The 17113-nt window shown below is 39.2% G+C and overlaps 2 protein-coding genes across 2 annotated transcripts; both read left to right on the forward strand.

The window, feature by feature from the left end:
* The first annotated feature begins 360 nt into the window (after window positions 1–360).
* LOC120005856 (eukaryotic translation initiation factor 3 subunit B-like) lies at window positions 361–5904 on the forward strand. The gene is made up of 11 exons (XM_038855714.1): window positions 361–630; window positions 1225–1462; window positions 1972–2118; window positions 2908–3036; window positions 3302–3430; window positions 3515–3598; window positions 3689–3813; window positions 3917–4112; window positions 4215–4747; window positions 4909–5017; window positions 5272–5904. The coding sequence occupies exons 1-11, from the start codon at window positions 509–511 to the stop codon at window positions 5614–5616; spliced, it is 2157 nt and encodes a 718-aa protein (XP_038711642.1). The 5' UTR covers window positions 361–508; the 3' UTR covers window positions 5617–5904.
* A 2361-nt stretch (window positions 5905–8265) lies between these two features.
* On the forward strand, window positions 8266–16795 carry LOC120004732 (aspartyl protease family protein At5g10770-like). Its single transcript, XM_038854018.1, has 3 exons — window positions 8266–8519; window positions 14917–15354; window positions 15773–16795. Exons 1-3 carry the CDS (start codon window positions 8309–8311, stop codon window positions 16582–16584), a joined length of 1461 nt encoding a protein of 486 aa, XP_038709946.1. The 5' UTR covers window positions 8266–8308; the 3' UTR covers window positions 16585–16795.
* The last annotated feature ends 318 nt before the right edge of the window (window positions 16796–17113 follow it).

Below are 17113 nucleotides of genomic sequence, written 5' to 3' on the forward strand. Positions count from 1 at the left end.
GGAGAGGGGATTCGAATACACACCATCTTTATCACTCAAGCTAGTGACTCGGGTGTATTTTTTAATTACATATTTGATTTGATGAAAATTACATATATGTTATTAACTCTTACTTTGTAAGAAAAACTACAAAAGGAAAAAAATTAAAGTTGTTTCTCAAAAAAAAAAAAAAAAAACACTAACCAAAGAAAAACCATTTTATTCCAATGGGCCTGCCCACTTGCCACAAGGTCGGTCAGTTAAATCAGTCTAATGAAAGCCCAATAGAGCCCATTCCTACAGTGAACTATCAAGGCCCATTTTTAATTTCGGGCGTGAAACAGTCGAACTGACCCATTTATCTACGCTAAACCAGAAAACCCTAGGAACTCCGCATCTCCCAGCATATTCTTAGCTGAGCTTCGATTGCTACAGGAGGCGATACTCTTCTCCGATTTCGTTCCCTGCAATCTTGCTGTCTTCTCTCTCTACCAAGTAGAGAGAGAATCTTAAAGCGAAAGAAGCAATCATGGCAGACGTTATGATAATGAACGAGATCGAGGCCACGGCGTCTCGGCTCGGTATTGATCTTTCCCAATTGGATCTGGATTCTATTCAGCTTCCTCCGGGAGAGGACTTCGGCATCGTTAGGTAAAATTTGAGCCGTTCTTTTTTGAAATCTCTGTTTGGTTGAACTCTGTGTTTCTGGGACTTAGTTACTTGGTCGAGACCGGCGGTGATTTTAGGAGTTATGAATTGGTTTTATTTTTTATTTTGCAATATGAATGAACGAAGAAGGGTAGAAAGGAAATTAGGAAAGACATATTTGTTGGTGCTCTGTTTGCTGTTTGTGCGAAAATATTATCCATAGTGGATTCCCGATGATTTTCTCAAAGACTCATGTAACCTACTCCAAACTCTTGGGATCACTCGGATGATGACAGATGAGATGTCGTTTAGATTGGTGTTAATGCCGTGCAAAATATAGTATCCACTAATCTTAAATTGATATATTAGTCCTGCGTGTAAGAGACATTGTTAATGCTCTGTTTTCTTGTTGAGAAAGTTTGAGAGGAAAAGGATTTATCCTTGTATTTTTGTAGGCTCAATGAGATGTGGACATCTTTTGCGCATACCAAACGTCATATTGAAACTCACTTTAATGCTTCCTGTCTGTAGATATCCAGTGTGGGTATGTTATATTGAATTCTCCTTTGTTTTTGATTTTTTGTTGCTTTTGGTCAGTGATGACGAAGATGTTTACCAAGAGGACAACATGGATTTCGACACTGGATTTGGGAACATTATTGTTGTTGATAATCTCCCAGTTGTTCCCTTGGAAAAATTTGGAAAGCTTGAAGTAGTTATTCGCAAAATCTATAGCCAGATTGGTGTGATTAAGGAAGACGGCCTTTGGATGCCTCTTGATCCTGAGACCAAGAAAACTTTAGGTTACTGCCTCATTGAGTATAACACCCCTCAGGTATTTTACTATACAGTTTTTTATTGATATTTTGTCCTCGATATGCTTTACGTTCTGCTTGTTGAATTTGCTTTTGTTCTATTGTATTGTTTTCTTTGTACCGCAGTTCATAGGGTTGTGTGAACTTGTGATGTTATGCGTTGCTATTGACTATTTTATTTTGTATTTATAATTTATATATATGATTTTGGAGGGGTCAAGTAGTAGGTATCGATACCTGTATTTCTTACAATCTATGTAGAGATAGCTATGCGAGCAATTTCCTTCCACTGGATTATGTTGGTTATTGGCCTTAAAAATTGGGAAGGCAAACTCACCCCCATCCAGTGCTCTGCTAATCTCGGGGGAAAAAGAGGATAACAAAAAGTGGGTTTTTGACTTTCTTAGGAGAAATACTAATGAAACTCTGCATTGAACTAGTATTTTTGTTAGTTGTGTGTTTTGACAATTTTTATGACAGATACGTTCTTTCCTTGATCTGATTAATTTTCTTCTCCGTCTCTTTGTAGGAAGCAGAGCTTGCCAGGGAGAAGACACATGGGTACAGGTTGGATAAGTCCCATATTTTCGCTGTCAACATGTTTGATGACTTTGATAGGTTCATGAAGGTTCCAGATCAGTGGGCTCCTCCAGAAATTGTGCCATATACTCCAGGGGTAATAAAATCTATTGGTTACGTTCTGCCATATAAACCCTTTTATTTAAAGACAATGCTTGTGATTTTGCTTACACATGGAGGTCTTATGGACTTGAAAGCATTTAATTATAGATAGGCTCTATTTTGCACGGTGGCACTCTAATGCCATGCGTTTTGAAGTTTTGTTGACTGATGATATCTGGCGGATACACCAGTGAGTGATGGCTCACTTCCCGTACTGGCTGTTATCAATATGTAAAGGCCTTATAGGCCATCTTGGTATGATGATGGTCGACCACACTCTCTGCTTTGGCTAAGTAGGATTAGAAAAGAAGTGGTGGCAAATAGAAAGGAAGTTTATTTCCCGAGGAGCCAAAAAACCATATTACTGTATTTTATAGTTTTCCAAGGATTTGCTAACTCCACAAGACAAGTTTTTGGGTAAAACAATAGGAACATGGCTTTTTTCGATGAACTATGAAGCCTTGTCATAAAAGGGGATGCAGTTGCAATGCTCTTGCCCTGTTTTGTTATGGATGCAATACCTAATTCTGTAATTTTGCTAGTGAGCGTGCATCAGTTCCTGAAGTATATGGTTGGTGTATCTATTCGAAAAGCTAGCTAGTTGTTTTACTGTCTTTTATCTTTCATACGAGGTGAGCTTTGAACAGCTGGGCAGTATGGTCACTGCACTTTGCATACTGGCTATCTATAGTTCCTTTTTTTCTTTTACTCTGTTGCATGATATGGATTTGTTTGCGTATTTGTCTTGTAACTTTTCTCCCCTTTTCAACCTGTATCCATTCAGGAAAACCTTCAAGAGTGGCTGACTGATGAAAAAGCTCGAGATCAGTTTGTAATTCGTGCTGGTTCAGATACTGAAGTTCTATGGAATGATGCAAGACATCTAAAGCCTGACCCTGTGTATAAGCGTTCTGTGAGTCAGCCTCTGGATTCCCCTTTATTCTCATTTAAGGCATATTTTGTTGCATATTATTATTGTGATGCCTCTGAATGCGAATGGATGTTTAGGGGAGACTGATGGGAGAATAAAGCCGAAACTGGTGTATGTTTGCAGTAATGCAGTGTTTAGATCTGTCTACGTAGATCACTTCACAAGTAGCTGTTTTGTTGAATACATTTGTTAATTATCTTTTCTTTGAAGAAAATATTGATTACATCATATTGATTTACCTTTTCAGTACTGGACTGAAAGTTTTGTGCAATGGTCCCCTCTTGGGACTTACCTGGCAACAGTTCACAGACAGGGTGCTGCTGTCTGGGGAGGTGCAGCTACTTTTAATCGCCTAATGCGCTATGCCCATCCTCAGGTTGTTTTTATGTTTTATTTTTGAGTTCTATATATTTTTTTTGCTCTTGATCCTGATCGGTGGCCTTAATATTGTTCATTGCAGGTTAAACAAATTGACTTTTCTCCTGGAGAGAAATACTTGGTGACCTACAGCAGCCATGAACCGAGCAATCCACGTGATGCAAATGTGAGGCTTTTCTACTATGTCTTGCTCCTTAGGTGTTTCATTGTAACTTCATGTTTTTGGTGGTTATTTCTGATGCAATATTTTTTGCAGAGGGTTGTGATGAACATTTTTGACTTGAGGACTGGGAAAGTAATGAGAGATTTTAAGGGAAGTGCTGATGATTTTGCAATTGGAGGAGCTGGGGTTGTAACAGGAGTGTCATGGCCTATTTTCAGGTATTTTATTTTCCCAACCGTTATTTTTTTAGTACAGATATTATCAGTGCAATAACCCCTCTGTGCTCACTGGTCGGGAGTTGCAATTCATCAATATTTTCAGGTGGGGTGGAAGAGAAGACAAGTATTTTGCTAGACTTGGGAAAAATATGATTTCTGTTTATGAAACTGAGACCTTCAGCCTTGTTGACAAGAAATCCTTGAAGGTTGAAAACGTCTTGGACTTTAGTTGGTCTCCCACTGACCCCATTATCGCTCTGTTTGTCCCTGAACTTGGTGGTGGGAATCAGCCGGCCAGGGTGAGAGTTCTATGTGTATATATATTATTTATGTATTCATTTTCTTTGGAGGGCTTTTCGTTTTGGATTGAGTTCACATAAATGTATTCATATGATTTACAGGTGAGTCTTGTCCAAATTCCAAGCAAAGAAGAATTGAGGCAAAAGAATCTTTTCAGTGTTAGTGATTGTAAGATGTACTGGCAAAGCAATGGGGACTACCTCGCTGTTAAAGTTGATCGCTATACAAAAACAAAAAAGAGCACTTACACTGGTTTTGAGCTTTTCCGAATAAAAGAACGGGACATTCCCATTGAAGTTTTGGAGCTTGACAATAAGAATGACAAGATCATTGCATTTGCATGGGAGCCGAAAGGCCACAGGTTTGCCGTTATTCATGGTGATAGCCCAAGACCTGATGTGAGTTTTTACTCGATGCGAACTGCTCACCATACAGGCCGCATTTCAAAACTTGCTACTCTTAAGGGCAAACAGGCAAATGCTCTTTTCTGGTCTCCAACTGGTCGCTTCATAATTCTCGCTGGACTCAGAGGTTTCAATGGACAGCTGGAATTTTTTGATGTTGATGAGCTTGAAACAATGGCTACAACTGAGCATTTTATGGCAACAGATATTGAATGGGATCCTACGGGGAGGTAATTTTTTAGGAAAATCGATGAGGAGTTGAATTTCTTGTATGCTGTTTGGCCTTGCTTTAAACTAGAGATATTTAATGTTGTTCATGTGAAGTTTTGGGAGATACATATGCTTTTATTTAGGTTATATTGTTTTGGTTGTAATATGATCAAAGTTGCAGGTATGTAGCAACGGCAGTTACATCAGTGCATGAGATGGAAAATGGTTTCAACATATGGTCCTTCAATGGGAAGTTACTATATAGGATACTAAAGGATCATTTCTTTCAGGTAAGAGAATCATTATTCCCTGTTAAATGGCTGCAAATGTAATTTCATTTTACATGCATTAGAAAAGCCTGTGTGATGGTAACGGATTCATTGAATTGGATGTATAGATCATTTGGGCTTGTTCTCATTGTTGATGTCCTTCCTTATTTTCTATTTGGGTTCCCTAAATTTTTTGTACCAATGGATGACATTATGAATTTCCCTGTGCATGGCAGTAGATTCCCTGTCGGACTAATGTTCTTCAATTCTTGCAGTTTCTTTGGCGTCCAAGACCACCATCTTTCTTGAGTCCTGAAAAGGAGGAAGAGATTGCTAAGAACTTGAAGAAGTATAGCAAGAAGTACGAGGCAGAGGACCAAGATGTGTCCATGCTTTTGAGTGAGCAGGATCGTGAGAAGAGGAGGATGTTAAAGGATGAATGGGACAAGTGGGTCAGTGAATGGAAGCATTTGCATGAAGAAGAAAAGTTGGCGAGGCAAAAGCTACGTGATGGAGAAGCTAGTGACGAAGAAGAGGAATATGAGGACAAGGAAGTTCAGGTTGAGGAGGTGTTGGATATATCGGAGGAGATTGTTTCTTCTGAGTATGAGCAGGTGTGAGAAAACTATTGGAGTTGTGGGAACCAGGTTTTATCCTGATAACAGGTCAATCTGTAGACCAAGTGCTATCATATACAATTAATAGCTAGCGATCAGAATGTTTTTTTTTTTTTTTCTTTTAAGTATGCAAGGTTTACTGACATCATGTTGCATGGAGTGGAGTTTCATGAATTTTTCTAACGTTCTCAATTTTGTTCGACAGTTTTCATTTCTATTTAAGGGAGAGTATTTGGAGGAGGCAGAGCCAAGTCCAAATTTCTTCATTTATTGATCTTCGATTGTCAGTAATTGACAACATTTGTTGACTCTTCCTCTTCCCCTTTTTCTGTTGAGAGGACGGTTTTTGGTTTTATCTAGAAAGGTCGCAGGTGATGTTGGCCATGGATGATAAAAAGTTAAGCTCCCATGAATGATATGATTTTATCTATTTGATTGGTGATTTTGGCATTAACCTGACCTGAAAGACACTCGGGGTGATTTTCTTTTAATTATTTTAGACCCTATTTAATTTGGGAAATTGTCTTTGTCGGAGAGGAAGAGTTTCTTAATAAGTTGTCAAAATGAAGGACACTACTGTTTGAAAGAAATTCTTGGCTCGGATTTGGATGGATTTCCTTGAGCTTATTATATATATATTTTTTGGGGCAACTAGGTTCTTGAACGATAGGTATCTGCGTTTATAAAATGATTGTTTTAAATTCAAAGTTGTTGTGAAGAAAGTTTGAAACAATGTAAATGCAATGCCAGTATTCGAATAAGACAAGCCGTGTACTGCCCGAACAAAGACCACGCATCATTATCAAAGTGTGAATGCACATAAAATTATCATTGCTGTAATTGACAAGCCTTGGTGGACTCAAATCAATCCTAGACTGCAGCAGTAAGTAAAGGATGAAGAAATACTAGCACTTCACTTCACACTTGCCTTAATTATTCTCAAATCCCTCTTCCACAACTGGCCTTATATATGTGCCAGGTATTGTTTCATTATTAAGATTTTTCTTCTTCAATGGCAACAAATGCTGTAGTGGTTGTGACTTGTGAAAGAAAGTGAGTGCTGGTAGTATGATTTGAACTCATAACTAACTCTGTTTAAGTATGAAAATGAAAGAATGTCAATGCCCCATTTACAGAAAAACAAAAACCAATGGATTGAATTAAAAGTTTTGATAGAAAGAAAAAAAAGGCCAAAATACTTTTTAGTTTTTATTGGGGACAGATTCCAGCTTTCTTCCACCATTCACACAAGATGCTGTCCTACAGCCAAACAAGATTCCAATCTCTCTATCTCAATCTTACACAACGGATTCTAATTATCGATCACCCACTTAAATATATATCTATATATAAGATTATATTCAAAGTCCCCACAACCCAACAAGATTCCAAGCATAACCACCACCACTGATTGGGCCTCACAAGGCCCACCACCCATTTCACACAATTTCAGCTGGTTGGCATTGACAATGATTTGCACCCCCAAGGATTCATGGGATGTCCATTATGGTTAAAGGGAGATTAATTTGCATTGTCTAACTGTGAGAATGGGAGTGATTGGTGGAGAAAGAAAAGAACTCAACAGTTGAAGCTGTGAGGAGATGATGATGAGTTATTAAGATTCATGAAGGCTAAAAGTAGTAGTAGTCAAAGATTTCTGGCTGGCTAAAATGGGATTTTATCTAACTCATTAGTTTCGATATGGGTGTCATGGAAAGTCTTATGATATTGATCAGTGTTATTTGAGATAATCAATGGGGTTGGTCAAGCAACACTTTCAGTACATATATTATTATAATGTTATATGTGGTCTTATTATGTGGACTACTCAATTATTAGTTGGATGCAATAATGGTGATTGGTTTATATGAGTAGTGCAAGCAAAATTTATATTGCTCAATATCTCAAGCATATCTAACCAATACTTATCTTTATTTCAATAATGTTTGTTTGCTAAATGGGTCATCATCTAAATGCATGTCTTATTAATTATTATTCATTATTTAGTTTTGTTCAACAAATGGGTGGTTTTACCATTTATGATATTATAATAACAATTTTTGTATTTATGTTTGAAAAATAAATAAAAAAATTTTAATTAGGGTGAGATTCTCTAATGGATATGGGGACTCTCCAATTTCTTATACAATTCTCATCTAATGGTTTAGGAGATGTTCCACATCAGACTTATTCTCCACCATTGATTGGGAATTGTAGACTCGTAAAAATTCTAGAGTTTTGTCATCCTACTCTAATAAAGTATATAACAAACAATAAATCCATTAATTTGTACTAAAAATATTTGTTAAACACAATATAATAAAAAACGTACATGGATACCCCAATTTTCTAGCCAGATTCATGGATGACATTGACCTAGAAAACGAAATCCCTAAAATTAAGTTGATTTCAGAATTTATTATAAGATTAATTGTAGGTTCCTAAGCCTTCCAAAATGTGATATTTAATTACTAAATTGATATTAATAGTATTCATTTAGGCTCATTTCACTACAAAAGTGAGATCTAAAATATAGAAATTTATATGAATCTGTTAAGGTATAGTGGGTGGGTGACGTGTGAGGATTAATAATTGATTGGATGTCCAAATCCAATAGCTTATATAAGATGGGGTTTCACTTGAAAGTTTGTTAAAAAAAACAAGTACATAATATTATTTGGGTCCGTCCATCCTCATGGCCTCTCTAAGCAGGCTATCATTCTTCTTCCATGCTTTGTTTGTCTGTTTGTGCTTCCTCGTCTCTTTGGAGAAGACCACCTCTGTCTCTGCCTCTGCCTCCATTGATGGAAGAAAAGTTGCAGCTGCAGAGAGTACCAACCACCACCACACCATTAAAGTTAGCTCTATTTTCCCATCCAGTGGCTGCAACCCTTCTACCACCAAAGGTTAATTATCATCTCTCTGTTTATCCTTTCTCATATTTATTTTGGTACTTATATATATATATATATATATATATATATATATATATATATCTACATATACATGTGATTGCATAATTACAGGAGTGTTGTATGTATGTATGTATTCTAATCCCTCCTAATTTAATTGTAAATTGAGGTTGATGTAGTGTTCAAATTTCAAGCTAGATTATTTTTGATGAGGAACAAATACAACAACACTGATAGGTTAATTGTTTGAGAGTCATTTTTATGGGTATTTTTGAAAATGCGAAATAAATCAATTGTTTTCTTACAAAAACGTGGACTTGATGTGACTGAATACAATCATGAAAATTAGGACCCCTTCTCCACTATGGAAAGACTTCAGTCCATTGGCCGGCTTAATTCTAAAGTCTATATATTAAGTGAAAGGGCTTACAAATTAAGATATATGGGGATCTAGATAAATTTTGTTTTAGAATCCAAATGGTTTACTTAATTGACCAATTTGTAACATTTCAAGATTTCATCATATATATATATATATATATATATATATATATTATAATTTTAAGAGATTGAGAAGGATGAGGTTAAGGAGGTGAGAAGTAGAAGGAGGTGTTATCCATGCTCTGAGTATAGGGCTCTCGTGGTTTTATTTTTCAAAAAGCGTCTCATGTGTGTAGAAAAAGATATTTGGACAACTTAACTTCTTATTATTTCCGTAAGAGTATATATACAAGAGTCTCCCATGTGTGAAAGGAGAGATTACAAATGAAATTACAATCAATCAAATTACTACAATCTTGGGATTGAATCAAGTCTACCGGATGTTAAGCTAATGAAATATTTACTTCCTATATGTCTACAACTAATATATACTTTCCTTATTTGTTTAACACTCCCCCTCAAGTTGGAGAGTGAATGTCAAGAACACCCAACTTGCGTAACATAACTGAAAATTTATCCTTCCCCAATGCTTTCGTGAATAAATCTGCAAGTTGCTGCGAAGAACTAACAAACTTAGTGGCAACAGTCCCGTCAAGTATTTTGTCACGAATGAAGTGGCAATCAATTTCAATATGTCTAGTCCTTTCATGAAAAACAGGATTTGCTGCTATATGAAGTGCGGCCTGATTGTCACAGTGCATAATAGAGGGAGTAGATTGAGCAAAGGATAAATCTTTCAATAAATACCGTAACCAAGTTATTTCGCAACATGTACCCGCCATTGCTCGATATTCTGCTTCAGCTGATGATAATGACACAATCTTTTGTCTCTTTGTTCGCCAAGATATCAATGAACTTCCCAAAAACACACAATAACCGGTAGTTGAACGACGACTAGTAAGACATCCAGCCCAATCCGAGTCACAGTAAGCAATCAAATTTAATTTGTTATCTGAACGGTACAACAGACCTTGACCGGGAGTGGATTTAAGGTATCGAACAACTCGAAGAGCAGCCTCCATGTGTTGAAGGCGTGGTTGGTGCATGAACCGGCTAAGAACATGTACAGAATAAGTGATGTCCGGTCGAGTGATAGTAAGATAGATTAGACGGCCAACAACTCGTCTATATTTTTCAGGATCCTTCAATAATTCACTACTGTCAGAGAGTTTTCTTTCCTCCATTGGGAAGCTAATGGGCCGAGTCCCCAAGAGTCCATTTTCTTTCAAAATCTCCAGTGCATATTTCCGTTGTGACATATATATTCCTTGCTTAGATCGAGAGACCTCTATACCCAAGAAGAACTTCAAATCTCCAAGATCCTTGATGCGAAAATGTCTATTGAGAAATTTTTTGAGAGTATTGATAGTTCCAATATTGTTGCCTGTGAGTAAAATATCATCAACATATATTAGTAGTGCTGTAAAGGAACTACCATCTCTGCGGGTAAAGAGGGAATAGTCAGCTTTGGATTGGACAAAACCGGCTGCAAGGATAGCTTCTGTGAACTTGGCGAACCATTGTCGTGATGCTTGTTTAAGTCCGTAAAGAGACTTGTGGAGGCGACATACTAAATTCTCCCCCTGTCGCCGAAGCCCGGGAGGAGGAGTCATATAGATTTCTTCATGTAAATCACCGTGGAGAAAAGCGTTGTGGACATCTAGTTGATGGAGAAACCAATTCTGACTGGCAGCAATAGCCATGAGACACCGAATGGTGACCATCTTCGCAGTGGGAGAGAAAGTGTCATGATAGTCAATACCGGCCATTTGGGTGAAACCTTTGGCGACGAGGCGAGCTTTGTAACGCTCGATAGAGCCATCAGCACGATGCTTGATTTTATAGACCCATTTACAGGCAATGGGAGATTTGCCAGGCGGTAATGGAGTGAGACTCCAGGTTTTGTTATCAGCAAGAGCAGCAAGCTCAGAGTCCATGGCGGCACGCCAATTTGGATCAGCATTTGCTTCTGCAAAAGTATTAGGTTCGACTGCACTGCTAACAGCATGAACAAAAGAAAGATGTGCCGGAGAATATCGATGGTAAGAAATAAAATTACAGAGAGGATAACGAGTACCTTTTTGAAGACCCGGCTGCGAAGACGAAGATAAGAGTGGAGGTAAAGTAACCTGGGAACATACAAAGTCACGGAGTAGGACTGATGGTTGTTTAGGACGGGTAGATATACGAGGAGGAATCGGTGGGGTTATGTCGTTGTGAGCAGCGGAAAGTGACTGGTCAGTGGAGGCGGGAACGGAAGTAGGCAAGGTGATATGGTCATTGGAGGTAGCAGCAGATGTCGGTGATGCGGGAGGTGAAGGTGGTTGGTCAGTGGAAGAGGAATCTGGAGGAGTAGAGTCGGGTGTGCTGGTGTCACATGCGGTAGGTGCGGAAGCTAAGGGTGGTAGATAAGGTTCATTGTGGAGGATTGGAAGGGGTGGGCCGGGTGATAAATTGTTATGGGAAGTTGATGGTGGTTCACTTTGAAAAGGAAAAGTATTTTCGAGGAAGAGAACATCACGGCTAGTGATAGTTTTATGAGTGGTGAGATTGTACAACTTGTAGGCCTTTTGGCCAATCGGATAACCAATAAATACACACTTGTGAGCACGAGTATCAAACTTGGATTTGGGATTGACATTGGTAGCATAGGCAAGACAGCCAAAGACTCGCATATGATGATATGTGGGGGCCTTTTGGTAGAGTACTTGATATGGAGATTTTTGGTGGTGAAGTTTTGTGGGTAAACGATTGATAATGTGAGCAGCCGTGAGGACACAATCTCCCCAGAATTTGATGGGTAAATGTGATTGAAAACGTAATGCCCGGGCAATGGTGAGTAAATGACGATGTTTGCGCTCAACAACCCCGTTTTGTTGGGGCGTATAAACGCAAGAATGCTGAAAAATGATGCCATGGTGTAAGAAATATTCACGCATGGACAAAAATTCACCCCCATTATCAGCTCGTATTTGTTGAACTTTAGATCGAAACTGAGTCTGAACATAAGCAAAAAAAGACTGGAGGATGTGTTGAGTTTCATGTTTGTGACGCATCAAAAAAATCCAAGTGAAACGAGAAAAATCATCAACAATAGATAAGAAATAATAAGCCCCAGTAAGTGAAGGATTTTTATTCGGACCCCAAATATCACAATGTAAAATAGCAAAAGGTCTATCTGTAGAGATAGTACTGACTCCAAAAGGTTTACGTGTTTGTTTTGCCAAAGGACAAATGGCACAAACATAATTAGAAGAAAAAGAACAATCTAGTGAATTGCTAGCTAAGACCTTCAAGGGAGTAGATGAGAGATGCCCCAAACGACGATGCCAAAGTTCTGGAGAAATGGAGACTAGGTTGCAGGCCGGTGGAGGGATGGTGTTGGCTAAAGCAACCAAGTAGTATAAGTCCCCACGTCGTTTACCCACTCCAATCGTCGTCTTCGAAACCAAGTCCTGCAAAACAACCCATGAAGGGAAAAAGGTTACTGAACATCGAAATCCATCTATGATTTTACTCACTGACAAAAGGTTGATATTAAAACTGGGCACATAAATGACATTAGTTAAGTGGTGGCTTGAGTTGAAAGATACAGTGCCGATGGAGGAAATAGAAGCCCTGTCCCCACTTGGTAAAGAAACGGGTGGTAAAGAAGAGTTGGGACTGCTTGTGGTCAGCAAGTGAGAAGAACAAGTAAAGTGGTCCGTTGCCCCACTGTCAATGATCCATGGACCATGAGAGGGAGCAAGCGGTGACAAACCTTGAGTGGCAGCAGCATGAGCCTGTGGTGGCAAGCTCGGGTTCTCTGTCATGACTGAAAAAATCTGCTGATGTTGTTGTTCAGATAGGTTTGGCATGGCATTTTGAATGTCTTGAAGAGATGTCAGAGCACCGGAACTGACTTGGTTGGCTGAAGAGAAATTGCGAGAGCGATTGTTGCTGCCGCGGTTATTATGATAGCCATGAGAACGACCGATACCTCCTTTGACCATGTTCTTTGGAGGCTGTCCATGTCGTGGATGCCCGGGAGGGTATCCATTGAGTTTCCAGCAAGTCTCTTTGGTGTGATGATCAACATCACAATAGGAACAATGTAAGGGAGGCCGATCCTGTCGAGTTCGAACAGCCATGGCAGCGGTTGTTGGAAGCCGGGTAGAGCCAAGTTCTCTTTGCTTTTCTTCTTGAGAAATAGAAGCATAAGCTTGCCGTGCAGTAGGTAGAGGTTTCAGCAGTAAAAGTTGACCGCGGATCGCACTGTATGACTCATTCAAACCCATGAGAAATTGCATAAGTTTGTTGGTTTCATTCTTGGCTCCACACGTGCATGATATCTTATCACTATGTGAGGCCAATTCATCCCAAAGGCCTTTAAGTTTTGTATAATATTCAGCGATGGAAAGCTGCCCTTGGGTGAGAGATGCGATGTCCCGTTGAATTTGAAAAAGATAAGGAGCATTACCTTGTGAAAAACGTTCATGAAGATCCACCCATATTTCATGAGCGGTGGGAAGAAAAATAACACTGTCGGCAATATCTGCTTCTAAAGAACCCAAAATCCATGAAACCACCATGTCATTGCAGCGCTGCCATGTGTTGTTTTTGTCCGGTATTGGCTGCTTGAGAGTCCCGTCAATGAGGCCGATTTTATTCTTTGCGCTGAGACCAATCCGCATCGCACGACACCAAGTATTGTAATTGTTGCCATTGAGTTTCTTTGATACCAGAATCAAGTTAGGATGGTCTGAGTGATGAAGAAAAAAAGGGTCAGGAATGTCATCTTCACCTGAAGTAAGTTTGGGATTGGAAGATGAAGAATTGTCGTTGGCCATAGATGGAACGTAAAAAAAACTAGGTTTTGTGAACCTGCTCCGATACCATGTAGAAAAAGATATTTGGACAACTTAACTTCTTATTATTTCCGTAAGAGTATATATACAAGAGTCTCCCATGTGTGAAAGGAGAGATTACAAATGAAATTACAATCAATCAAATTACTACAATCTTGGGATTGAATCAAGTCTACCGGATGTTAAGCTAATGAAATATTTACTTCCTATATGTCTACAACTAATATATACTTTCCTTATTTGTTTAACAATGTGTTTGAGATTGGACTTACACTTATAACTACGTTGTTGGCTTACACCAAATCGATGTTAAACTTTTATACATACTAACAATATATGCATACTTATATAGGTACAATTTGTCATTGTCACATGCAATACTTACTGCATATAAGATGACAATCAGGTCACTATATATCTGTCACATGATAAGTTTCTTTAAAAAACAAAAGTCCAAGTCTTGCTCGTTTTGGTAAATAATGATGGACATGTGACCAAAGGAGGAGCTATGAGAGGATTTTGTGTTTGGATACAGAGAAAAGAAACCCATTCACGTAGAGGACTACCGACTGAAAAGATATTTTCACCCCGATATTTTGTTTGATGTGTCGTCTTATCAATCTTATGATGCCAAACTGTATTGACTTGTCTAGCTTCACTTACGATGTTGCGTTATTAAGGACGTAACTTTCGATCTATGGATAATAATAATAATCACCATCCAAGTCTTTTATCTTAAAATTTTAGTGTTGGCTATAAGAGTCAATGAGAAAATCAATGGGTCGGAATCCATTACATATATTCGTTTTCGTCCTTCATTTCAATGTAGAATCATATTTTCATCAACTCTTATTGAATCAATATCAATTCTTACTATTTCAAGTCATGTCTTTCTAGTTTTACTTTTTTTGCTTTCTACTCTTTCATTTATAAATTCTGCCGACTATCCTCACCGTCACCCCACTATCTTTATGTTTTATATGTTCATATATCATTGCTGGTCGCATACCTGACTTATCCACTTGAATTTGAAGTTTTTATCGGAATATTTAATCCTTGAAAAAGAAATGTTTTGATACTACATTCTTCAATTTTAATTTCAGTCTCCAAAGAAGGATCAACTCTGAAAGTAGTGCACAAGCATGGACCATGCTCCAAACTCCACAAGGACAAAGAAAACACACCAAACCACTCTGAAATTCTTAAACAAGATCAAGCTAGAGTTGACAAAATTCGCTCCAGGATCGCCAAGAACTCCGGCCTCAACCAATTAGAGCAGACGAAGGCCGCAAACCTCCCTGCGAAGTCTGGCAGCAGTCTGGGCTCCGGCAACTACCTAGTCACAGTAGGACTTGGGACCCCAGCAAAGGAGCTTTCCCTCATATTTGATACAGGAAGTGACCTAACTTGGACACAATGTGAGCCTTGTGTGAAGTCTTGCTATCAACAACAAGATCCCACTTTTGACCCTTCTCAGTCCACAACTTATAGCAACGTTTCTTGCTCCTCTACCACCTGTTCTTCCCTATCTTCTGCCACAGGTACAATACACCTACATACTTGCCGCATATGTATATATATATATATATACACACACGGTGTCGATTCCGTAAAACTATGCAAATTGAATTGGGTAGTTTGCCTGCTATACTAAACGGGCCAAACTGAGCGGGCTTTTTCCGAGTCTTGGCTCTTTAAATGAGCCCAGTTATTATCAAGGCTTCTAAGAAGGCCTGGGCCTTGGAGACTTTGATAACGAATGGGCTTTGACGGGCCAAATGAATTTTTATGGCCCAATATAAACCGGGCTTTTACCTAGTCTTGCCTCTTTAAAAAGGCCCAGCTGTTATCGAGGCCTGTAAGAAGGCTCGGCCTTGGAGAGTTCGATAACGAGTGGGCTTTAACTGGCCGAATGAATTTTTATTTTAAAATTGATAATTCTCTTGTTAATCCACGTAGGCAACTCACCGGGCTGCTCCTCTTCAACCTGCGTTTATGGCATTCAGTACGGAGACTCCTCATTCTCCGTCGGCTTCTTCGGCAAAGAACGACTTACCTTGACCTCGACTGACGTATTTAATGACTTTTACTTCGGTTGCGGCCAGAATAACCAGGGCCTCTTTGGCAGCACCGCCGGCTTGCTTGGTCTCGGCCGCGACAAGCTCTCATTGGTTTCCCAAACCGCCCAGAAATACAACAAGATCTTCTCCTACTGCCTCCCGTCCAGCAGCAGCTCCACTGGCCACCTTACCTTTGGCGGATCTCCGTCATCCTCCGCCAAATACACGCCGATCTCCACGGTCGGTTCCTTCTACGGCATTGATTTCACCGCCATCAGTGTAGGAGGCCGCAAATTGTCCATCTCGAGCTCAGTCTTCTCCACCGCCGGCGCAATTATCGATTCCGGCACGGTAATCACGCGTCTCCCACCGGCGGCGTACTCGGCGTTGAGGACGGCGTTCCGACAGATGATGTCGAAGTATCCGATGGCGGAGGCACTTTCAATTCTCGACACATGCTACGATTTAAGCAAATATACAACGATTTCGGTGCCAAAGATCAGCTTATCCTTCAACGGCGGAGCACAAGTGGACATCGATGCGAGGGGGACATTGTATGCTAGCAGTACGTCGCAGGTGTGTTTGGCGTTCGCCGGGAACACCGATGATACCGACATAGCAATCTTCGGGAACACACAGCAGAAGACGATAGAAGTGGTGTACGATGGGGCTGGAGGGAGGGTGGGGTTCGCTCCAGGGGTTTGTAAGTAAGATTAGTGAGTGATTAAGGGAGGTAATAGTGATCACTACTTTAATTAATCAATTAATGAATAATTATATTGCAACATTGTAAAAGGGGACTCAGAAAGGTTGGAAGTCCCAAAGAAAAATGTATCATTATGGATTTACAAGTTATGCAAAGTGTATTAATTTCAACTTCAATATGAAAAATTATAGATGTGTTGGTAATTTGGAGTTAAAATTGAAATTCTCATGTTGTTCAAAATTGAATAGTAGCCATCTTTTTGTGCTCAACACATGTCACATATCCACCTTATCGTTGACTCGTCGCATGGCCTAATTCCTTGCATCTTGCCGATGTTATAATTTGAAAAATGAGGCAAGAAATAGTAGGAAATGAGAAGAGATTTTGACACTAATCATTTGGTATTTTTCATACTTTCGATTCAAGACCATATAAATCAAACTAATAAACCAGGTCACTTGATATTCTTTTACATAGACTCAACAAGTACCATGTCTACAATCCTATCACTAATCAATGGATTTCCCTTCCACA

The sequence above is a fragment of the Tripterygium wilfordii genome, chromosome 9, assembly GCF_013401445.1.
Source record: "Tripterygium wilfordii isolate XIE 37 chromosome 9, ASM1340144v1, whole genome shotgun sequence".
Lineage (NCBI taxonomy): Eukaryota > Viridiplantae > Streptophyta > Magnoliopsida > Celastrales > Celastraceae > Tripterygium > Tripterygium wilfordii.